Source organism: Haemaphysalis longicornis, unplaced genomic scaffold (genome assembly GCF_048455015.1).
Source record: "Haemaphysalis longicornis isolate Haplotype H1 unplaced genomic scaffold, Haemaphysalis longicornis Haplotype H1 scaffold_1, whole genome shotgun sequence".
Classification (NCBI taxonomy): domain Eukaryota; kingdom Metazoa; phylum Arthropoda; class Arachnida; order Ixodida; family Ixodidae; genus Haemaphysalis; species Haemaphysalis longicornis.
This window is the reverse complement of record NW_027526203.1, coordinates 439,931,083-439,955,593: the sequence shown is the minus strand read 5'-3', so window position 1 is coordinate 439,955,593 and position 24,511 is coordinate 439,931,083. Positions and strand designations below refer to the sequence as shown.

Sequence of the window (24,511 nt, the reverse complement as noted above, 5' to 3'; positions counted from 1 at the left end):
TTGCCCAATGTGACTGCGGTTCAATGGTTTAGCTAAGCTATGAGACTGAAACATGGCAGCAGAAGTAACACCAAGACAAGGTGGGTGAAGCTTGCAACTGCCACTGAAAAGTGTAGATAGGTGGAACTCCCTGAATGACACTGGAAGTTCAAGTAACATAAAAAATTTGAAATGCCATTCAACTCAAATGTCCTGTAATACTCTGGCTACACTATAGTCCGAATGTCATTTAAACTAAATGTCATTTGACATGGAGGGCTTCCGATGCCATTCAGAATCCGCCGTGCTCCACTACAATTTCGATGGCATTTGAAAGCTTTAAAATCGCTTGCCGTGCTGCATGCCGCTGCCGAGTTCTGTTTTTACACAATAATACAACATTCAAATTTGGCTGCAGTTTTTGGCATTAAAATGATATCAAATTACCACTAACATAAGCTTTGACACGGTTTTTGCTTAATTCTGAATCGCAATCGAGGTTTTTTGTGCTGTCTGGCCACACTGGCAACACTGGTTGAGTCACTTGCTCACACTGGTGCTGAGAGTACGGAATTACTACATCTTGATATCACGATTTAAGTGAACCAGAAGTAAACAAAGTCCCACAATTAAGAATATTTCATTTGTTTTAAGTACGCCAGTAATGTATTTGTTTATGGTGACTTGGAACGCTGAGTGCGAGAGTGCTAGAAATGGCATTTGAGAGCCCAAATGTCTCTCTGGGTGCTCATTTGGCTCGAATGGCATTTCAAAACCCAGTGGAGCAGCACAACTTGGCATTTGAGTCAAATGACATTTGGTTCAAATGACATTCGGACACTAGTGTAGCAGGGGTATAAAACATCCATGCAGCAAGGGTATTAGCCACAAGGCAAGACAACAGGAAGTAAGGAGCCCGCTGACCAGGTTTCCACCTGCAGAGCACAACACTAGTGTATATCAGGATATTTGAAACAAGCCATGCAGGAAGCACTGTTTAGACAAGTTAAATCGATAGGTGCACGTAAGCACATTACACAAGTGCAGTGAATAGAAACATTATACATACCGTATGTATAAGCAGTTTTCCTAAACCCCGTGCAGACACTGATGTGGGGGCATCATCTTTCGTTTTCAAACCGAGACTGCTCATTATTCAGATACTAAGCGAGATGAAACTCGCTACTGTTGTAGAGGTCTTACAGATAATGTACAAGTGCGGTATAATTTGTTTTAAGATGCATGGTTTACAGGTCTGAGCTTCCCGCATAGAAGCCTATGTACTGAAAACTGGGGAGGACCGCTTTTGCAGCTCCATTACAACCAGCAAGCAACATTTATAGAAAGATATGGGCATTAGAATTTGAGTTGAAAGTAATAGCACAAAACAATCCCAGAAAAAAAAAAGGGGGGGGGGGATGTGAGGGAAAGAGATACATACGTGCTTCCAAAAAGGAAAAGGCAAGAGAAAAACTAATTTTGCATGAAAATACTTGCCTAATACGTGGATGCACACTTTTGAACAGCGACACCTTTTTGGAACCCTGGGCCTGTGGCTGAAAATAGCACAAAAAATAAAAAAGATCAAAGCCTCTTTCTTAGGAGAAAGATGGTTAAAATGCGAAGCTTTCTCCACACAAACTAAGTCAAATCAAAGACCAAAATCTGAACTGCCAAACTAAAGCCAAGCCAAAGTCCCCTTCAACTCAGCCAAAGTCCAAAGCCAACGTCTGCACAACAAACCCAAAGAAAATTCTGAGCGACCCGAATGTGATGACGGCACAATCGGATAGACGTCAGTTTCATTGATAACGCGAGGGACTCAGGTACAATTCCGACCATGGGAAGTGTTTGTTTTCATCTTGCATCATCATCATCAGGTGTCCTGACGATGATGATGATGATTTATATTGGTTTCCCCTTTGTATCGGGGTGATGACATGTCATCTTACCAAAAAGGACTAATATACACATGTTTTACACTTTTGGTTCAATACTAGCGCTGCTTAGGGCAGGCACAAAAAGCTTATTAGGCACAAAATACTTTTTTTTTTCTGTTACAGGTGGTAACTGTCCTAGGCAATATTCCCCTCTCTGCTTTTCGTCCACCAGCATTCTAATCTTCTTTTCGTCCCCTCGACAGCCTTGAAGGTAACTTCCTCTGTGATACCCTTAAATCCTAGGGCTTCTGAAAGCCCAATATTCCCTTCATGTAGATTTGGATGGATACCCTCACATTCTAACACGATGTGCCGCATAGTTTCTGTTTCTTTTCCGCAGACCACACATACCCCATCATTTTGTGAATACTTCCCAACAAAACTCTTAGTTCGCAGGCAACCTGCTCTAGCCTCAAAAAGCAAAGCACTGCCCTGGGAATTATCGTAGAAATTTTCCTTTCTGATGTTCATCTTCTCAGCCCTGTACATCTCTAACGACATTTTAGCTTCCATTTTTTCCCTCCATTTATTCGTTTCAATCTGCCTTGCCTCTTTTTTGGTTACCTTGGCTGTTTTGGATTCCCCACTGTTCTTTCCGTATTTCATCGTTAGCCTTCTAGTCTTTCTTAACCACTGCGTGTCCACGCTTTTCAAGTATAGGTACCTAAAAACCTTAGCTGCCCACCTTCGTTGATCCATTGCCCTCAACCTCATCTCAAAGCATATTTTACTCTGAGCTTCTCTAACCTCAAACGACGCCCAGCCCATATCTCCCTGAACTGCTTCGTTAGTTGTTTTTCCATGCGCGCCTAAGGCCAAATGTCCTACTGTTCTCTAGTTTACTTCAAGGCCTGATAGAACGTCTGATTTCTTGAAAGGCATTTAAACGTTACACCACATCGATGCTCAGAACTTTGCAACAAGAAAATAAATCGCATGAAATGTTTTTTTATAGTAGCGTCACCACAGATCGTTCCCCGGTAGTGTTAAAAAGGCAACCATACTTATTAGTGAAAAGGGCTTTGCATGCATCTACGATTTCTACTGATCATTGGCATTCCATCTCGTTGGCTAAAACTGCAGCTGGATGGAGGACCATAACATGTCAGGCCCAAAGTTCGTTCATCAGAAATAGTAAATTGAGAATTATAGCCTTAAGAGAACTTGCACAAGCAAACAGGCGCTTTTGGAAACTTCACGTGTTGTTTTTTTTTTCCAAGATACATTAAGGCGAGACAAATTGACAGTGAAAGAGCAGGATGAAAGGAATTCAAAACCGAAGTAAATGACTGGCCTTCTTTCCCACTACAAAAGCAGGACCTACACAATCCGCTTTTCGCAGAGAGCGATCACAATGTTCATCACTACCACAACGACCAGGATCTCACTCCTGATACCCGACAATCGAAACCAGAAGGCTGCACACTGAAAGAATGTGCGCCTCGTTTACTAATGGCAAAGGGTATGCAATAACGCTCAAGGGGAAAAAAAAAAAAAAAAAAAAAAAAAAACTGCATAACATGCCTGAATGCAGGGTGGAAGCGGGCTTGAGCCTCTCGGAGCAGCTCAGGGAGCAGGAATAGTGCTATTTTAACTCTTTCGTTACCGCGGGAAATTGACCGATTTTTGGGGGCCTCAGAAAACATTTTTTTTGCTAAACATATTCGTTAGGCACTAATTGAAGCAACATAAAATGCAAATGATTTAATGCCCTTTCCAGCAACACGTTTTTTTAATATTTTCATAGAACATAGTTGCGAAAAAAATTATCAAAATCAATTTATGTCAGGTTGTAGAAAATGATAAAAAATGAGTTTTGTATAACAAACCACTGATAGTGAAAAAAATTTCGAATATACATTTGGTTGGGAAACATTTCAAAAAGTCGTCCTAGAAAAAAAATGACTTACGGAGAACAGTTTGTCAGATATAAAAAATGTTAGCATGTGTGGAGCCCGTGCCCTGTAGTGAATGAAGCCCAACCTCCATTTCAAAATGGGCAATTTTTTTGGGGTGTTTCCCTGGGAGAAATCTGGTGGTTTGACATTATCAGAGGCACCAATTTGTCCTCCCGTGACGTAAAAACATCTTGCAAATGACCTGCATTTAGAGGCAATGTTTGCGCATTGCCCGCACCCCAAGTCCACCAAGACCTGCGAAACTGCGCCGCTGCGTGGAGAGCGGGAAACTGTAGCGAGTGATTCAGAGCCTTAGTTCCTTAGGGAGTACACTGGAGCACACCACATCATTAATGACTGGTCGATGAATTAGCCTCTACTGCTCCCTGAGCAATGCGATTGGCACTAAACATCATCTCACTGTTTCCCCACATTTTGCAGAACCACGCTTGGGAGCAGTTTCAGTGCAATACTGCATTTTGGAGCAGGATGGCGCAGGAAAAAATGGATTGGCGCAGCATGGCACAAATGGCGCAGCACTTCCACCTCTGCGATGCGAAAGGCTTTGTAATAATTGGTTTCATAATGACGGTTTGAATGGCTTTGTATTAGTTAAGAGGCCTGGTGAGTTCAAGGTTCAAGGGGAAAGGGGTATATGGCCCCCAAGCAGTTTCTCAATTATCCCTTTAGAATCTAGTGGTCACCCCGGATCTGCCACTGCTGAAATGTGTATTGTAACTATTGTTTATAAGTGCACATATTTGGTGCATTACAGACACCGTACTTTGTGGTACAGATGTAAGCAAGCAGCTTGTGAAGGGGCCATGAAGACAAAATGAGAGCTTGGTTCATTCAAAAGATTGCCTCGTTATAATAACGCTGACACCACTCATACCGCAAACTTCACTCAAATAAGCTATATAATTAAGACACAAGGGAAATGCCATGCGACCCACTAGCTCATTTCCGGCACGAGAACTTATGACGTATTATGGGCTGTTGTGCGATTGGCTGGGGGCTGGCAAAGGCAAACACAAGTTGGAAGGTCTCACAAGTTTGCAGAACGAGCTATTTGCGCTTAAACTTGGTGCATATTCTTGTAATAGCAGTAAGAATGGTGGGGTAAACAACGCAAGTTATGAACACACACGTGCTTCATAGTGCGTACTGCACTCACTATTCCGGTTGTAGCTGCACACCCGTCCAGCGTGTTGAACTTACATTGGCGAACTGGCATAAGCGACATTGTCCTCTAACACTCTGTTTGTCAAGCATATCCAATGTTTCACGAAACGATTACTATCAACAGTAACAAAAATAGGCCAGGTGCAAATCCAGTCAAAATTAAAGCGACTGCAGACAGCGGAGCCCGAGTGGTATTGTGACGCCATCTAGAGGACGGACAGTAAAAGAAGCAGTGAAAGACATTTTGTCGCCCACTGCAGCCCTAGTCGAAATACCTGCCCTGGATACATCATCGCTGACGTCACAAAACATACCATTTAGCGGGAGAATTGAAATTTTGTCTTAAAATGAATTTCTCAGTGAATAAAGCATCGTTTGCTGCAGGAAAAGCACTGGGGGCACTATAAAATACCTAATCTTTCGAATAAAACTTATTTTTCTTTCCAGAAACGTCCAACTACATCGACAGCATTGTCGATCAAACAACAACCGTCTACGTCAGTGATGAACAAGCTGCACTGTTTCCCTATCAAACAAGACAGCCGCACACGGCCAACAACAAGAGGAGTAAACAGATGCACTGCTTTCAGCAAGGGATAAGATAACCACGCGTGGCCAGGTGCTGGCAACAAAACAAACAAAAATGATTCCCACAGCATGGTCTGCGGCAATATTCAAAAGTCCTTCCAAAAAAGAGATGTCTAGGGTGGGACATGTGGTGCATACCAGACACAAACTTTTAGCCATTGGGGGCATGCTCTCAAAAACCGACTTGTATGGTATTTGATGAATGCTGCACTCTGGTCTTTGTCTGTGCACATTTGCTGGTGTACATTTAGCCAATGCATGACTGCTATCAGTGTGGCACGATTAATTTGTGTCCTAAGCATGAATATCTGCATGGAGGGCAATACGTAAGCATTACTGTCATTTTTTGCCTCGTAGAATACAATGCATACCCAGATGCACCATATAACACTGCATCATCACCGATCTCATAACCTACTCCTCACTAACCAAGAGGATGACCCATTCGCCATGGTGAGTGGGAGTGAGCTCCCACTCCCAAGACTCTCCAGGGTCACCTCGTTCCTTTTGTGTTCATGGGGAGCAAAATGAGCTTCATCCCACTGCTCACAATACAATAAAGGCTTACGGCATTGAACAGGGACAGCACTTGGCATGTACCCCCACCCCTCCCTAGCACCTTGTAAGAGAAAATCTAGAGTGGCTGAGTGGGTGCAGGCACATGAATGCGCCCCCTTACCCATTGTATTTTATGTATATACAAATTTTACAAATTCATTCGATACAAAAAATTAGCCTGTAATTGTTTTTAAGTACTGTCATGGGGCCAGAACCAGATGTAGAAAGTGAGTGTAATTGTCGTCCACATACAAATATATTTTTGAGCATGCCACTTGAAGGAAAAGATGCAAGAACCTTGAGGATGGAGATGTAGTTGGCTATGGCTGCCCGTGCCGTGGACCCAAGGCCCCTCGCTCTCACGTCACACACCCAGCAGTGCACTCCACGGCGTCCAGAGTAGACCCACAAAATGTGCCTGAAGCCAAAGTCCTCTGGAGCAACCAAAACCAAAATTGCACTAAGCACAGCCACCAACACCACAAAAGCAATAAAACAAAACTATTTGCACATACAGTAATTTAGTGTGACCGCTGGGCCATTGCCTCACAGCAATGGCCTTGGCATGAGAAAGAGCCTCATTTCCCCTACAGTACTAGAGCATTTAGTACTACAGTACGAGACCAAACTATGGAGATTCGCAGCTCTACCGCAGTCAAGCAAGCGGTGTGTTAGAGGGGTCAGGAAGTTAGGCTGCTCACGCAGGCCCCACTCCCACTACAATTGTGTCGACATGGCTTGTGATGCTATTTGGGCTTTCCTTCTCCCTAACACCTGGCAGCAGGCTGTCACTCATTCTTCAGCACAGCACGCTCTCTCCATATGTCTGAGGACCCTTCAAGGTTTGATGGCGTGCAAAAGTAGGAGACGTAGTGCAAGAATGTTTCCCATTAAAACAATGGAGTTCTGTTATTTTCATTTCCATAAAGCTCCTGGTTTACTTCCAAAGACTGGGCCTTTGTTATTCACACTACAGGCTTGATGAAGGGCTCCCACAGCATTTTGGCCCTTGATCCTTCCCAGGGACCACCAACAAAATCAAGCAAGGATGGTGCCACTGCCTAGGTGAAGGTGCAGAAAATACTCGCGCGATTCCCCAGTATCACAGCCAGTAGCGCTGACAGCCGGACAGGATGCATAGCCGAACAGGCCAGTAATCTCAGACTGTAGCCATCGGTTGTTGTGTACTATTAGATGCTAACAGTAAAAAAGAACTAACTTGCATTCACCTACATAAATCGCTTAACTGTACTAGTGTAAAGGCAAAACATTTGACAAAAAAAGAAACTGCTACAAATATTACCAGCTTGCAGGGCCCTTCTTGGTACCCATGCCTTGGTTTGAACATGTGGTTAGAATTAGCCCGGTTGAGGTAGGGCATCTTGGTGAGCAGTGTGGCCACATGTGTGCCAGCTCTTGCGCTGGGTGCATGGTGCACCAACCTTGGCACACCACTTGAGTTTCAAACAGCAATGCTGGATGGCAGCCTCTCATTTGGCCTCCCCAGTCCTGGACTACCCGCCAACTGCCCACAAATGGCCCTCGATTTTCCTGTGCATTTCCACGGGACCTCCAGTCTGAAAGTCAATCCTCGAATTGCCCGCAAACTAGCCAGAACTGGTAAATTGGGGATGCCATTTAGATCCCGCTGGCACCCTACTCAAGCAGGAGCCCACCTCTCCACCGAGCCAAGCTCAAATGCGCAAGCTGTTTGTGCAGAGACACTGCTCGGAGATTTCATCAGTGTTAAATTGCCAAGGGTACTTTGTCTCCACGGCCATGACGGCGAGATAGCCTAGTCTAAGCCCACCCATGACTCCCCTGTCACACGGGCACTTTCAATCCAGATTGAAACGAAGAGCGTTTTGACTTTTCGAGCATACTCGATGAACCGCCGCTGCTACACGTCACGTTGCAATCCTGATTGAGAAGTTGCATTGGATGCACTCACGTACGCCAGACGGCGCCAAAAATGTACTTCGCAGCCGGCGTCTGGTAACTTTGCATGGTCGTAGGTATACTTTACATAAATGTTACTGCGCACTTATTTGGGTAAAGTCATTTGATACAATATGTGGCATCAGTTGAAGTTGTCACTACTTTTCTGCCATTAGTCAGCGAGGACGAGAGTATCACCGCTTTCATCTGATCACGCTTGGAAAATCGCGCTTGCGAAACCAGGATTGAGTTCAAGCAGGATTGGGCTCGATCACGAGTGAAACTGCCATGTAGCGGCGCCCGATCTGGATTGAGCTTGATCCGGATTGACTCAATCGTAATTGAAAGTGCCCGTGTGACAGGGGTATTAGCGATCTACCAGAATCCTGTGAGTTACAGTTTTACTTTTGTTTCTTATATTATCTGTAGCCCTTCAGCAACAAAGCCACATTTTGTTGCCAGAGTCTGCCTATTGTGCACACGTGTCTTCAGACAGTCCTACATGTTTTGTACGGCTTGTTAGTCCTTGCTCTAGCAAAGCTAGTCAGGGTCGTTTCCCTGAGATCCCATAAGCTAGACCACAAGTTGTAGCAAGAGAACCTGTTCAATAATGTTTAAAAGCTGAAGTTTGTGTGTTTCAAAAAATAATGTACCCAATTTGAATTCACACACACATTTACTTTAGGCATTCCTGGCTTATAGTGCATTTCAGAAAACCATTCAGAGAAGCTGAACGAATCCAGCATCACAAATCACAGTTTGTGGTGGCCCAAATCAGTGCGGGAAAATATGTGGGATGGCAACATGTCTTTTCACACAAAAGTGTGAATAAGAAGCGTTAATAAGAAATTGCTGCTGCAACAAATGGTATACTTGTATTTATGGCAATGTAATCACCCGATAGAGACCAACTTGCTTCTCAACTTTGGTGCCCTTTACACAGTATGCACAGCAATGCCTACTAAATAGCTTGCCCACCTACCAGCCTGCTAAGGCCTTGTAATGGTTCCCTAAGATTCACAACGGTCAATGCAGGCTAGAAAGGATTCACGGTAAAACAATGCAGGGCAACCCAACAGTCCCAAAAAGATTTTCTGACGAAGGACACTAAGGCAACTCCATGGACTCCATAGGTCAAATGCAACTGTCAATGCAACAGGTCTCCCTGAAGTACAGAGAAGGTTCAACCATGCTGCATTGAATTAACAAAAGCAGGTTGCTGTAAATCAAAGGTTATTTTCAAAGGACAAATAACTTGCCCTTCTACACTTGAATTTCAAACACCCATAGGTTCCACTTCTCGACGGGGAGGACAATGACGTATTATCACACTACTCACTGTGCACAACTCATCAATCCTCGGTTTAGCAAAACACATGCAGGAGGTTTTCTTTTCACAAGCTGTTACGAAATTAAAACGAAAAAGTACATTTTCAGATATGTGTCTCACATTAAGCAAGGGTCATTTGATATGAACTCGGAAACTACACATCTACACATCACCCCACTTTACCACGGTGATAATTTATTGGGGTGTAAAACCATCCACCCATTGATGCTTCAATTTGCACAATCACAAGTTGGTAAAATCACTTGCGAGCACTAGCTCCCCACTGTCCATCTTAGTAGCCCCGGCTTCAGTAATCTTCACTGCACTGGCTATAAACGTAAAAATAAGTTTCAGCATAGTTTCACCTATCACTTATTTTTGACCTCTTAATGCGAAATTATCAAATGACCGACCAAGTGAAACAGCTGGAATCGGAAGCAGCAAAATGGCCCCTAAACTCACGTGACTACAAACGTTCCATAGCAGGTAATTCTCATTACTAAAACACAAGAAAAGGACCTTGCTGCTAGGCAATGCCTGGGCATGTGCAGAGCCACTTTCCACGTGCCCAGTTTCTTGTGATTGCACAGTTATTCCTTGTTAACATGCAGGCCTCTCTTCCCCATACAAATTGTCTGGTGCTGCCCGAGTTATTTTTAGGTAAAACAGACAACAAAGTAATACCCCTGCTACACTAGCATCCGAATGCCATTTGAACCAAATGCCATTTGACTCAAATTTGGGCTGCTACACTAGGTTTTGAAATGCCATTCAGCTCAAATGACATTCGAGCCAAATGAGCACCGAGAGAGACATTTGGGATTTCAAATGCCATTTCTAGCACTTTCACACGCGTCTTCGATCGGCAATAAAAAACATACTTCCGTACATAAAACAAACAAAACATTTTTGTTTGGGAAACTTTGTTCACTGTTCATTTACTTAAAATATGAAATCAACATATTTAATTTTCATACTCTCAAAACCAATGGGTCAGTTGCAAAAAAAAAAAAAAAAACACACACGCAAACAGCCACCACATTAGAGTCAAAACTGGTGTCTCTTTTATTAGATATCATTTTACTGCCTTAGAATGCTCCCAAATTTGATTGTTGTATTATTGTACGAAAACAGAACGGGGCGAAAACAGCGCCACTACAGCACGGTGAGCAATTGTGAAAGCGTTCAAATGCCATCGAAATTGTAGTGTAGCACAGCGGATTCTGAATGGCATTTGAAGCACCCCATTTGAGTCAAATGACATTTGGTTCAAATGGCATTCGGACACTAGTGTAGCCGGGGGGTATTAGACCTTTAAACAAAATTTCAGTGCAAAGGATTCAGAGGTTTATAAATGCAATTTGTTTAAAGACGCTCATTAATTGTTTCAACACCCTGTATGTATCTATGGACAGTACTAAGTCATATGCAACACTGCAGTAAATTAATTGATTGATTGATTGTAGGGTTTAACGCGCCAATGCAATGCAGGCTATTAGGCACGCCATAGTGGAGGGCACCAGATTAATTTTGACCACCTGGGGATTAACATGCGCCGAAATCTCATACACACGGGCGCTTTTGCTTCTGCAGTAAATTAACTAACTGTACAATAGCCATACAAATTTCTGTGACGGCCATCAATCCCAGGTGTAGCCATCCCAGTACTGAAAGCTGACGCTTCTAAGTGTGCCCCCTGGATATACTCTGTGGCCTCATCATCATCATCACCAGCCTATCTACGCCCACTGCAGGGCAAAGGCCTCCCCCATTATTCTACAATAATCCCGGTCCTGTGCTAACAGCGACCAATTTATCCCCGCAAAATTCTTGATCTCATCTGCCCATCTAACCTTCTGTCACCCCCTGCCACGCTTGCCTTCTCTAGGGATCCACTCTGTTACCCTTAATGACCAACGGTTATCTTGCCTTCACATTGCATGCCCTGCCCACGTCCATTTCTTCTTAATTTCTACTAGTATATCCTTAACACACGTTTGTTCCCTGACCCACTCCATTCTCTTCTTGTCCCTTAATGTTACACCTATCATCTTCTGTTCCATTGCTTGCTGAGTCGTCCTCAATTTAAGTTGAACCCTTTCAGTGAGCCTCCAAGCCTTCTAATTATCTCTGCCTCATGGCCCCTGTACTTCACTAATACTTTTTTCTGTTGGGCTTGTAGTGACCTGCAAAATATGAAGACAGGCAACAAACAATAGTGATTTCTGGGTGCACACTGTGACCTCAGTGGTTTACTTCTCCCTTGGGGGGGGTAGACCTGGGTTTCTAATAACAGGCCATAAAAAGGTTACACAGGGAGCAATTTTGGTGCTTGAGGTGACAGCGACAAGATAGTACACTGCCACCAAGCCCCTTAGTCGCTGTTGCTTGCTGCTTTGCTCGCCGGCCAGAAGCAAGCACCATGGCAAGCAACAGTGACCGAAGGGCCCGGTGGCAGTGTATCATCGATTGTTGCTTCACTACTGAATTTCGACACCCATTGAGTTCGCTTGTCGCATCACTCCGCAAAATCGCTTCACGTGGTTACCCATTACATGCTTGCATTTATTCAACTTGTTCCATTCAAAAAGGCAGCCCATAGGTCAGGTTGCGGGATCCCATATTAAAGGGGCAGAACTGCATGGCAACCACCTGGCAACAGTTTGGCATGGCAGCATATTTTTGTTGTCCATATTAACGAGTCACAACCATGCGTTGACTGAAGCACTACAGGACTCCCGGAATGGGTGCCCCACATTACTTTCGTGGTACAACTTTCACGAGTTGAATGTGATGAGGTGACAAACAACTAAGGAGCGGGAGCGTGTTCCCACTCGTAACAAGGGCCAGTGGCATTTCAACCGAATTCCACACTGACCCAAGGTAAATAGTGATGAGCAGTGGCATTTAATCCAAGGTGGAATGGTGAGCAGGATTGTTTCTCATCATAGGCAGCGGCGTCATCATATCCCTGGTAGCGCGAAGCTCCCCACGAAAAAAGGGGCGCAGGCCGTGTTCATGCTTCTCAGAAGACACTCGCTTCGAGATGTAACCGGACGAGCGGGATCTTACTACTGAGCTGCGACAGGGGAGCACAAGCCCACTTGAAATTCTTTGACGCCCGCGATACTTCCAGAATTAAACGGCTGCTGCAAAACCAAGCTTGTACCTCACTAAAAGGATGGTTTACCCATTGCAGTGACGGAATGACGCGAGTAGTCTTCGCCTTTTCTCAGACGGGTACGAAAAGCCGACTAGACGGTACAATGCCTAAAATGGCGGTCCCAGAAACGAAGCTACTAAAAAAACATTTATGAGGTACCTCTTAGCAGCCTGTCCAAGATCTGCATGGCCAACGTCATGAAAGTCCAACAGCTTTTGCAGATGTCGGCCCCTTGGCAGCAAGTGCGTACGTCGTCGTAATCAGTCATGTCGATGTCCAGCACCAGCTCCCTCTCGACGGGCCGAAACGAAGGTTCATGGTGGTTTTTCGGCTAAATGTAAAAAGCAAAGACAGCAAGTATTAGGAAGTGACTACCTGGAGAACAAGCAGGCCACATGGCTTACATTAGAGTTGTAGAAAGCGCCGATGTCGATCTTGTGAGGGCGCTTGTCTTTCAGTGCCTTCTCCAGCTCTTCTTTAGTCGAGAACGACTGAAACCTGATGTAAACGTCGTCTTGAAGAGTAAAGGAAACCTCGCGGTAAGGCCCCCGAAGCTCGTCTGTTAAGTAAACGAAACAAATCAACATCAACTATAGAAAGACGATCAAACGCAAGTCCTGGAATACTTTACCAGAGTAGGTCAGCCACTTGTAAAAGGCGTCAATAGGGAACAATTTGCCATAGTACAGTGGCAATAGGTCATCCAGAATTTCAGGATTATAATTCACGTTCGTTGGCGCCATGGCGCAGGGATTCTTAAGAAATGTTGTCAACGGCGCACAACAGTACGGAACGAAGTACAGATAAAAGCCCCACAAGCAGTTTGAGATCTAAAAGCACAACTCAAAATCAGCACGCACTAGCAGGAATGCCATCACAGATCTAAGCGCGCCACGAAGGAAAAGCAATGAACGAATACGCGCGCAACAAACGCCACATCCCTCGACCGCCAATAGTTTTCCCGCGCAAACAAGGTAACTGGGTACCAGCATCACCAGCATGCCTGGCGCGTCAGCGCCTACCGGCCGATCTCTCTCCTGTTTAGACGCGCCGCCGCCGTGTAGCGGCGCTGTGTTCTGACCTTATCCAAAAAATCCTGTCTGATAGTGTTAAAAGATGTTAACTGTTAACCAATGTTAGCAGTTAACCAAATTGCTCAAATACTGGGATCACGGCCGACGTGCCAGGCATTGAAAGTAAAGGAGTACATCACAGAACAGGGAGGATTTTAGAGAAGCAAAGGTCTAGCTTTGCCTGTAGTGCCAGAAAAAGCGTAGTGGCGGCGTCGTGAACTACCCAGTACGCCCGCTTGATGGCGCTGTAAACACGGCTTTGTAAACATGGCGGATGCTTTTTGCACAGGCCGCTTGAGCTCCTTAATAACATGGCTGCCCTCGCACGGCGGCCGCCGGCTCGCTGCTCCACGGCCGGACTCGACTCTCCTCCTCCCGCGCGCGAAAGGGGCGTCGAGTCCGGCCGTGGCTGCTCCTGCTGGCTCCTGGCTGGCACGCTGGTCGCGTGTTTACTTGCGCCGCGCTAGTGAAGTGATGTTACGCCAGGTGACCAGATGGCCTCGACTGGCACAGACCACAGTGAGCAGCAAGTGAGAACAAATCGTTTATTGACATCCGCAAGTTTACAGAGGCCAGGACATCATTTCATTTCGATCGCTGCAATTGTACGTCGCTTTCGTGACAACATTTTTTTTTTGCCATAACAACTCGTTCACTTGCGCTAAGATTTCGAACGAAGGGCACAAATGAAGTATTGACGGCGACAACGGTTTCCTTTGCACCGTCTTTCTAGCGGAGTGCATAACACTCACCTTCTGTTGGAAGAATCGAATATTCTGGCCTCGACGGCTGCCTTCCGATGCGGAATTTCCCACATTTGTCATTCCACAAGCACTCAATTCCCGTGTTTTGCCAGTCCTCTCAACAACTGATGGACGCAAAAGCACATAACAGCAATAACAGTCACGAAACCGGTGCTCCGCGCACATTGAAACGGTCGGCCGTTGCAGCGGTTTCAATTTGAATTGGCGGCTTTGTGGTTGCGAATTCAGAAACGAGGTGGTGCACCAGTCGGCTGTTCGTAAAAAGTTGCGTACATTTTTGCTCAACGGATGTTTGATGCGGAACTTGTTAATAGTATTTTTAAATAACACATTGTAAGCGAACTGTGTGGGCTCTTTGAGTCACGGAATGAATGTTTTGTATTCTATACCAAAAGTAACATTTTGCCTGCGCCGTCTGGTGGGCTTGATGGTCGAAAACAGCGCTTTAGGTTGGTCACGTGGGGCGTCGATTTTTACGCCGCCTATAGGGAAGACAGGGAACGTCCAAGCTTGAGAGGCCTGAGTACATCTACTTTTTATCGGCGGATGGATACACACTTTGCCAAAGCACGACCTCCATGACGTCACCGCGCGCGCCTTTTGAAAGAAGTTTCAAGGTATGTCGCCACCTTTTTCAAAATGTTTTAAAATTTCGACCGGTAATTTTTTATTTCACATGGACCTTATAAATGACCGTATTTCAGGATATTCAAAATCTAGAAATAGTGAAAATAATTTTATTTATGCTTGTTATTGACAAACAAATGCCCCAAACTTGGCTGTGCAACCAACTAGGATTTTTGCCACCCGATACTTGGTAATTAAGTTATAGTTAAAATTCCAACGAAAACAGAACAAAATTCATTTTGTGTACATTCCTTGATATAAATCATGATTAGATCAAAACTTACAATTCGTTTTTAAAAATCCTAGTTCTATAAAGGAACCAGCCTGCGAAGTTTTTTTGAAAAAAAAATTCTGTATTTTGATGTTACACCTGTCCGCGCAAGAAGAAACTGCAAAAAATCGTTTTGAGAAAAACAAGAATAAAGTTTTTTTTTATCCGTGTACAGACCAGATGACCTTGCCCTGGAAAGTTAAAATTTACCTGGTTCATAGCTAGGCCCCTCCTTTGCTGCCAGGAGTTCTTTTTTTGGCTTCTGGCGCTGCCCGTAAGTTTTTGCGGAGATTGGTGTGACTTCACGTGAACACACATACATCATCTGCAAAATATCAGCGGCGAATACAGCCTATAAAATATTTAAAATCAATTTTAATGTGTACGTAACGCAACCAAGCAGCCAGCGGAAGTCCACGCGCGAGATCGACGTCTGCTTGGATGTGGAGTAAATAAACGACATCCAACACGTCACGAGTTTGCGTTGGCCGCTTCCGCACTGCCGGCGTTTCTCACCGGCTCGCCGCTACGATCGGAGCTCGGAACTTTTGCTCTCGAGCAACGAACGACCTGATCGTTGGCGGCCATGGAGGAAAGAAAAGCTTAGGAGAGGCCCTGACGTCACACCCAGCGCAGCCGGAAACGCCATTTCTGTAAGTCGAATGGCGGACCATTGGCCCTCCATGCCATTGGCGGACTCTTTTTGCCTCTCTCTCTCGGTGCACCTTCTCCGCCTCCTCCGTCCTGTATCGCCTCTCTTGTCGTCTGCATCTGCCAGCGACGAGCCGGCGGAAATCAGCTGATAGGCAGGTAGAAGGCCGTTTTGCAGCGCGTGACCGTGAACCTAAACGCGCGGTTACACTGTTACACGTCTTCAGTGTGGCCGCAGCAGGTTTGCGAAGCGGCTCGCTCTAACAATGCCGCAATGCTCGGTGCCAGGCTGCAAGTCGCGATCGGTACCCAAGGAATTGGGCGTCACTTTCCACCGGTTAGTGCATCATTCCGCTGACAAGTATAGCTGTACATTGGTGTGCATTCATCCTTTGTTTGCAATCGCCGCCGTTTATAGGTTCCCAAGCGATGGAGAACGCCGCAAACAGTGGGCGAACGCCGTGCGGCTACCGGACTGGAAAGTGCCCACGTTTGCGTTGCAGTTTCACTGGCAATCCCAGAGATGACTTCTCAATTAAACGGCCGTTCTATATATATAGGTAAGCAGTACTTCATGCAGATTTCACGCTAAAAAATTGTGGAATGTTTTTACCGTTGTTCGCGTGCCTTCGATAGAATTTTTTGCGAAGGAGGAGCAGGAGGAGGAGGCAAAACGTTTTATCGAGTAAAAAAAAATGAGAGGGTGGGTGGCGTCAATAAACTTTTTTTCGCCAAGTTTCAACTTGTCTCAGTGTCAATAAATTCAAGGTGATATCAGTTGAAAACGTTCATACACTAACCTCGCAGTATGAAGCGTTGAAAAGCGAAATCCAGAGCGAGACCACAAAAAGATCCAGATTCCAGGTCCAGCACTCTTCCAGTCAACAGACGGACACCTACTAAGGTAATAGGACGATGGAATTATATCAACTGGGAATCTACCTTGTAACAGTTGCAAAAGCACTGCCGCGCATTGCCGGCCTAGCAAACTATATATTGCAGCGGCGATAACCAAAAAATTGAGTTGCGAATCGTTCGGTTGCAAGTCGCCTACGTACTGCACACCGTGTATCACTTCCCGAAAATATACCTGACGGGTGTCCGCGCGTACGACGGGACGGCGCGTTCACGATATCTGCACTTCAATATAGGGGCGTCGTGGTCGCGACCGGAGCAAAAGCTTGACGCGGTACAAGGTGCACTTGCAAGTAGAAATTAAATGACATATTCACATCGGCGCAGCTGTCGCAACTCCCAGCATCCTTTTCGAGTTCCGCAAGACCACAGCGCAGCAAAGCGAAGCAGCAATCTTCGCAATCGGACGACAAGGCAGGCGCTGCCTTTCCTCCATGACTGGCGAACGGCGGGCGGGCTGTTGCTAGGACGCCGTTGCTAACGCGACTTCCAATGGCCGCCGAAAACACGTGACTTCCTCCACACTTTTGCCAATGCGCGGGGATAGCTGGGGGCCTCTCCTAAGCTTTTTTTTCCTCCATGTTGGCGGCGGAGGCGCCGGGATTGATCGTTGGCTCAGCGGGCAGCTGGCCGCGACCTAAGTTCTGCAGCAATTCGAGGCACTCTATTTTTATTGCTTTCTATTACACTGGACGCGAAACCGCACCGGGGACACGAAAAAGCGCACTGAGCGAGCCGCATGGTCGCTGCGAAGGCGACGGCCACGGCCGCGAAGTGGCGCAGGCCGGCGCAGGTAGCTCGATCGCGATAGCTTACCGCTGCATGAAAGGAACTCAAGTCCCAAACAAGGCAGCACATACGAGAAAGGAGCTAATGATGCGATGGCGAATTCCATTAAAAATCGTCATCTGCACTGCTTACGAGAGCAGCAATCAAATATCCGCCGCAGTGTTAAGCCTAACACATCTGTACGCGGACCTGTAGGCAGACCGGCCGGCTGCTCCCAGCGCGCGCCTCCCCACCCACTGTTTCATGGCACGCATCGTTCTCTAGCCGCGGCAGCACCACGTCCACGGTCGCTTTTTAATTAAGCAGCTGACGAGATCAGTACGTAGGGGCATTAGCAGAAGCTGCCACCGACGTGGAATCGACCGTGCTACGGCAGCTCTGTGTGGTTTTGTGCGGTCACGACTCACGTGGGCAGATTTGTTTATACAAAATCCCACCTTTCGCGGCACCCACTGAAACCGAAATTGCGACTGGCCCCAAGAACAACGTCTCTAATCAAACAACCGTCGTGTGATGAACCAAATGACGTTTCCACGCGTGATAAATAGGTCATTAGCTACTTATCGCAACAACAACAAAAAAAAAACAAGACTCAACATTTTTGTGTCAGTGCCCCTTTAAAGTGGTTCTGCAGGGCACTGGTGCAACATGCTACGGATGACACTCAACAATAGAGACAACAATGTGACGTGTGAAGTTTTGTTCTGGAACCTAATCGATTCCGGTGACGAGGTGTCACCGGGATCGATGAGGTCTCAGAACAAAACTTCCCACGTCGTATGGTGGAGAAATACCGAGATGCTTTTGGAGGCTCTCTAGGAATGCTTCCGGGAAAAGTTAGCTTGGTGACCAAAAGCGATAACAAGCTGCAGAGTTCCTGTGAGCATACAACCGCAACTGAACACAGCCTTGGAAAAACTGGAGCAGAGGAAAGCAACCAAGAAAGTTTCGGAACCAACACAATGGGTGAGCAGATGGTCATAGCAACAAAGACTGGCGAAATGAGGATTTGAATCGATCCACAGGCATTGAATGAGGCCCTGGGAAGGGAACTACACGGCTAATTCTTGACGACGTGCTACCTGAACTAGCAAGGGCAAAATTTTCTCAAAATTTGACTTGCGAGAGGGCTTCTGGCAATGTTCTCTCGATGAAGAATCAAGCTGTATGACAACCTCTCAAACACCTCAAGGATATTATCGGTGGCTTCGCCTATGCTTTGGACTTGCTGTGAGCAGTGAAATTTTCCAGAAGAGACTTCACCTGGCACTTGAAGGGCTCAGTGGAGTTATCTGAGCTAGATAACTCAGTGGAGTTATCTCAGTGGAGTTATCAGTGGAGTTATCAGAAGATAGTGTTCGGACGAAGAAAAAACACGGAATAAAACGTCAACAACGGTGTTCCAGGGACACCTGCTAACGAAAGAAGGACTGAAAGTTGACCCAGGGAAAGTCAAATCAAATCAAGAAATGCCCAGACCAACAGATGCGCATGGAGTACAGATGCTTCAGCGGAATGATAAACTACCCCGCCAGATTTCTCCCGAGCATCTTGCGTATGATGGAACCACTGCGAACGCTCATGTTCAAAGATTAACCATGGTACTGGGGAAAACCACAAGAACAAGCATTTCGAAGTGCCAAAGAATCAGTGACGAAAGCACCAGTACTTGAGTACTGCGACGTCAAACCACGGGAAATTCAGCGTGATGCAGGCGAGACGGTACTGGGAGCGGCGTTTCTCCAGAACGAACAGCCAGTGTCATTCGCAAGCCGTACGCGCTGACACCAGCAGAAATCCGTCATGCACAGATAGAGTAGGAGATGCTAGCAATCATCTTTGCACTGGAGAGATTTTATCAGCACACTTTCGGAAGAGTCACTACGATCACCACTGATCACAAGCCACAATTCAGTCGGAAACAACTCGATCACGTACCAAGGCGACTGCAAGGAAGGATTCTTCAGACTGCAGATTCTTAAGGTACGACATAAGCATCGAGTAACGACCAGGGAAAGAAAGAACTTCACTTAGCCGACACGATGTCTCTTTCTTCCGAACGACAGCAGTGAGGAATAACTTGAGAGCATATCAACGTGGTGAGTGAACTGACTGTGCGTAAAGAAACGCAAGAGAAAATCCGAAATGCAACAGGAGATGACAAACAAGCAAAGGATCTGCCATTCCTGAAGGACGGAGGAAGCGTGACAGTTTGACCCCAGAAAGGCAAAACGTGGGTGAAAGCACCTGTGACTGAACGGGTGAACGACTGATCGTAAAAGGTGAAAGTTCGTGACGGCATCCTCCGAACAATTTTTGGTGCAAAAATGCAGGTACGACACACTTTTTCGCATGAGCAATACCCACGCTTCTATTAATTATGGTTTATAAGATCTGAAAGGATTTTGTGAGTGGATAAAGCCGAATAGCACGTACTGGGTTCCAAACTAGTACAACATGCCGTCGCAAAGTATTCCATGGGTCGGCACACAGACGTATATGCGCCATTCTGCAGCCGCTCGGGTCGTGACATCAGGTTATGGTTCTGATTAACAAGCTTTGAATAAGGTAAAGTTACTACTGACGCATGACGCACAGCTACCAGTACGAAGAATAACAGCAGCACTGCGTTTATGTGCTATGTATACCGGCCGCAGCGCGCACTTCGCCCTCTGAAAAGAAAAGTTCAAACAGCTAGCCATGACATTAGCACCATAGAGTTTATGGTTAGCGGCAATACTTCTTTCTCCGTGGCACACGCAGAGGCAAACAGCGACCCATGCGAGCGTAGTATTAACTCTATGCATGCGAGGCGTGCACGCCACGTGCACGCGGCTTTAGCAACTTCGAGCACGCTTCGCCTGGGTAAGGCTTAGCCTGGGCATCCTCCCTGTTCTGTGGCCTGGGCACACGCGCGCTAAGAGTGCGGACTATTTTAAAACTTATCCGCACTTTTAGTGCGGATAGGATCAACAAAAAAAAACGTTATGCGAGAAGCAAAAAGGTTACACCGCAACAATACGTTAAAACGTAGTAATTACAACGCTAGTGATAATAAATTATAGCTACATAAGTAAATATAGCCATAGAAAGGCAAACGCAACATCGTTTTTTTTTAAACTCTTTCCTCCATGTTTTAAACTGTACGTTTCGTCAGTTTCGTGTTTCGTCGTTTTCACACCAGGTTTTGACTGATAATGAAATGCTTATGGCATTTCTACGTTTTTATAAAAAAATAGTTGTTGAACTGTGCCAGAAAATTTACGGTAAAAGCATTAAGTCCGCTTGTTTGGGTTTTGCAGGTGATTATGTTTTGCGCTTAGAAAAATACTCGCAGTAACGCACTCTTTGCGCCGTGCGGAGGAACAGCCGGTGGTCGCGGTGATGGCGCGCAGGGGCTGGCAGCGCTTTTGAGTTCAATCGTTTTTGAGGCGGAAACCCGTGTGCTCCGAGTATCCGAGTAGACAAGAACGCGGGACGGCATGGCGGACTTAGCCGCATCGGAAGGTGCCGACTGCGGTCTTTCTGAAAAACTCCGATGTGACCAAGATGAGCCCGAAACGCTTTGTTCTGAAGCTTTGAAAGCTCCCTATAGCCACGAGGTAAGGCAAACTTTGTATCATTTCCTGAGTTGTCATCGCTAGGAAAAATCGAGGGATCACGTCATAGTAGCGAGGCCTACGGGTAGCGATCCATTTGGAATTCCTCGTGCTGCGAAACACCACAGTGCTGAATGACATTTAAGCGATTGTTTTCTTACGAAAATCTGCTTTCGTAAGTGATCATTACCAAAAGAACAGCCTTTTACCGAAGCTTTTTTGCACCGTGATATCCTTGCCTCGTGCTTTGACTTTTGGCTGGTGCGCGTTTGTGGCATGTCAGTCGTTTTTGGTTTTGACGTTGAGTAGCTTTGCCATTATCAGTGTCATCGCAGCCGTAATCAGGCGATAATAGAGCATAAAATGACACGGCACTGAGCAACTCGTTGGTTCACCCATGTTACAAGCGTTAGCTTACCTCAAACAATTAGATTCCTGTCATGATGGCATCGTGTCTGAGGCTCCCTTTATTAATCCTGGCCGAATCCTCATGCTGTCCTAATCGTACTAGCTACGCAATAAAGCGTCCGTATTGAAATTGTTTACTATTGAGATTGTGTTGAGGCGTCGGCGGAATGAACCTTTTTCCAGTACCGGTCCTCCTAACGGCCATCACGGCAAACTAAAATATGGCAGTCAGGCACGCCCCCCAAAAGTCTTGCTGTCGAGAGAGATAGAGAAACACATTTATTGAGTCGTGTGGTTTAGTAGTGCGTGGTGGCCGCCGGTTAGTCTGGCGGCGACGGTGGCAGCCCAAGTGACCAGGAATGCTTGGACTTCCAGGTCCGAGCTGCCCAGCGCACCCTACCACTGCTCATCACTATTTACATACGGGAAGGGATCTTGGGGGCATGCCCACATAGAGCGGACATGTGTGACTGGGGCGCCACACAGGAGGCAATTCGGGGAGGGATGCTGAGTGGGGTAGATGCGGTGGAGTACTACCCGGCAAATGAGGGTTTGCAGGAGGGTTTGCAAACCCTGATTTGCAAGGAGGGTTTGCAGGAGACGCCAGAGGCATTCCTGATAGTTCCCTGGATGAGCGGGGGATGACGGTGGCGGGCGAGACAATATTGCATGACAACGGCGTGATAGGTGATTAGTCGGTCCCTAGCGGTTCGCACCATTGTAGGGTGTGAAGCTAGCCCCGTCACTAAATCGGGACAAGTCCTCGTGCCACATTATGGGCCGCCTTCTTTCCTCCCAGACCAGTGTGCGCCGGGATCAAATGAGTGCGACAGAGTTCGGGGGATTTTGGAAGAAGATTTTGGATGCCGCAAAGGAAATGGACCCGCTTGCGGAATTTCGAATGGCTGTTTTCAAATCTGTGATTATAATCGTTGGAGTAGGCTGGGTTGTTAACGTGGGTGCTATTGCAGCCTTCTCCACCGCTTGGGAGGTGGTATGCATGGTGAAGGAGGTAACAGGAGGGCTATCCATTCTGTTGATGGCCACAAGGGCGTAGCCACTGTGATGGCGGTATTCTGCTGCATCAACATACATGATGTGTGGGCGAATGGGCAATATCTTTGCCGGTGCTGGCGCTCACTCCTCTCTGCGAGGTCTGTGGTACTGGGGCTGCTATCGTAAAGTTCGTGCACGGAACGGTCTCGTGCTCAAACCTGTTCCTTTAATATGAATGCCATGGTAAGTGCACATTGCCGTGACTAATCTACACGGGTCCAAACGCCCTTTTCTTAACCTTTTTTTTTTCATCTTTGGAACTCCCTCTCTAATGTGCTCGCAGCGTGGTCAGCCTCAAACGTCTTGCCCCTTTCCTTTGTAATAAGCTTTTTTTTTTTGTGCAAGTACGAACTCTCCACGAGCTGTTGAAGAAAAAAAAAAGGGGAATAAAGATGTGCAGTACTAGAAGGCATGGCCGCTCTCCGACCAGCAAGCTGAGGGTGCGTCCTTTAGTTTTCATTTCCCGAGGTGACTGCGCTGAGAATGGCAGACTGGGAGCCCGCACATGCGCAGACTGCTACTGGAAAAAGGTCTATTTGCTTGGAAACACGTGGTGGCATCTCGCTACAGCAATGTTTTGACGGTGGAGGCCTGTGTATGTTTTTATGAACTTGCAACAAACCACAGTATCAAATTACTGTACCAGATCTGACGTACTAATAACAGTAGAGCCTCGTTGGGACCTTTTTCATTATTGTGTTGGCGCTTCATGTGACCCGCAGAATTGCAGACATCTTGTTTTGCCGTTTTGGTAGCGTTGTATCCCTAGTGGACAGCCCCACCAGTGGTCATCTGAACCAATAATCAGTGAACTGAATAGGGATTGGGAGCTGTCACAAGGCCACTTTTGGCTACCAGCGATTGATGGTTTTTGAACTTGTAATATTAACGCCTTTATTTCTATTTGCCATTTGGTGTGTAAGCTACCTTCTTGGTGAGATAGCCATTTGAGAGGGGCGGCTATTCTTCGTTTGATTCGGTGGTCCTCGAAAATTTTAATGCTGTACTGGGTCATGCTAAAGGGACATGGTGCAAAAGCAAGTAGGCTTTTGTTGGTTTATTGCGGCTCGGAAAATAGGAATACTCGTGGCATCGGCAGTTATTAATGTTCTGTTGGCAAAAGTGCGCATCCGGCTGGTGTCCTCCAAAAGTGTCCACAAAACTGCTAGCCCTCGGTGGGCTTAAATGTGTACCATAGTGGCGTGTGCATCAGAAAAAATAGATACGCTGTCATATGCTGTTCCATAGCATGCTTCAGAAAAAAATCTCTGAATTCCCTCAGTTCACGTTCCATAGCGCATGCATTAGAAATCTCGCCTGCAGTCTCAATTGGCCTTCAAGGTCTGTGCATGCAATGCACAGCAGTATGTCTGTAACAAGTAGCTGCAACTGAGCCGAAAGAAAAGTTCTCGTCTCTCAAAACTGGTTCGGGATCCTCTGCAGCTCTAAAAAGTCATGGGGCACTGAAGTGAGAGGGGTAGGCTTCATATTATGTAAGTAATTTCATAAGGCAGAGTTAATGAATTCTGGCATGTGAGACACTTGATGCATAGGACTCGCTTTCGACTCTGATCCCAGATTTTTTTTGTGCTTTTTTTTTTGTCTCAACATTTTAGTGATCATTGTGGTATTGATTTTGAAAATTTCAGTAATTGTTTTGTTAGCAGGTTATATTACATTATATTAGGTTAGGACTGCTCAGAATACATAAGCAGACCAAAAAAAAAAATGGGCCCCATCACTGTAGTGAGTGCTTGTTAATTAATGAGAAAATGCCAA

The 24,511-nt window shown here is 46.1% G+C and overlaps 2 protein-coding genes across 5 annotated transcripts in view; one reads left to right on the top strand and one right to left on the bottom strand.

Annotated features, from left to right (window-relative positions):
• The window catches only part of Prim1 (DNA primase small subunit), a 30,188-nt gene extending 16,555 nt beyond the window's left edge, over positions 1-13,633 (bottom strand). Inside the window, exons 1-5 of the mRNA XM_077687501.1 lie at positions 13,211-13,633; positions 12,984-13,138; positions 12,739-12,910; positions 6,446-6,582; positions 1,473-1,535 (exon numbers count right to left, since the gene is read on the bottom strand). Of these exons, the coding sequence (XP_077543627.1) occupies positions 1,473-1,535; positions 6,446-6,582; positions 12,739-12,910; positions 12,984-13,138; positions 13,211-13,322 (639 nt within the window). The 5' untranslated portion in view covers positions 13,323-13,633. The remainder of the gene's footprint in view (positions 1-1,472; positions 1,536-6,445; positions 6,583-12,738; positions 12,911-12,983; positions 13,139-13,210) is intronic.
• Positions 13,634-20,951: 7,318 nt separating this feature from the next.
• LOC144155827 (uncharacterized) overlaps positions 20,952-24,511 on the top strand; it is a 126,361-nt gene continuing 122,801 nt past the window's right edge. The window contains exon 1 of one of the 4 annotated variants that reach the window (XM_077687499.1): positions 20,952-21,271. In XM_077687499.1, coding sequence (XP_077543625.1) covers positions 21,152-21,271 — 120 coding nt within the window. In that variant the 5' untranslated portion in view covers positions 20,952-21,151. The remainder of the gene's footprint in view (positions 21,272-24,511) is intronic. The other 3 variants (XM_077687498.1, XR_013319650.1, XM_077687500.1) reach the window with 3 other exon arrangements.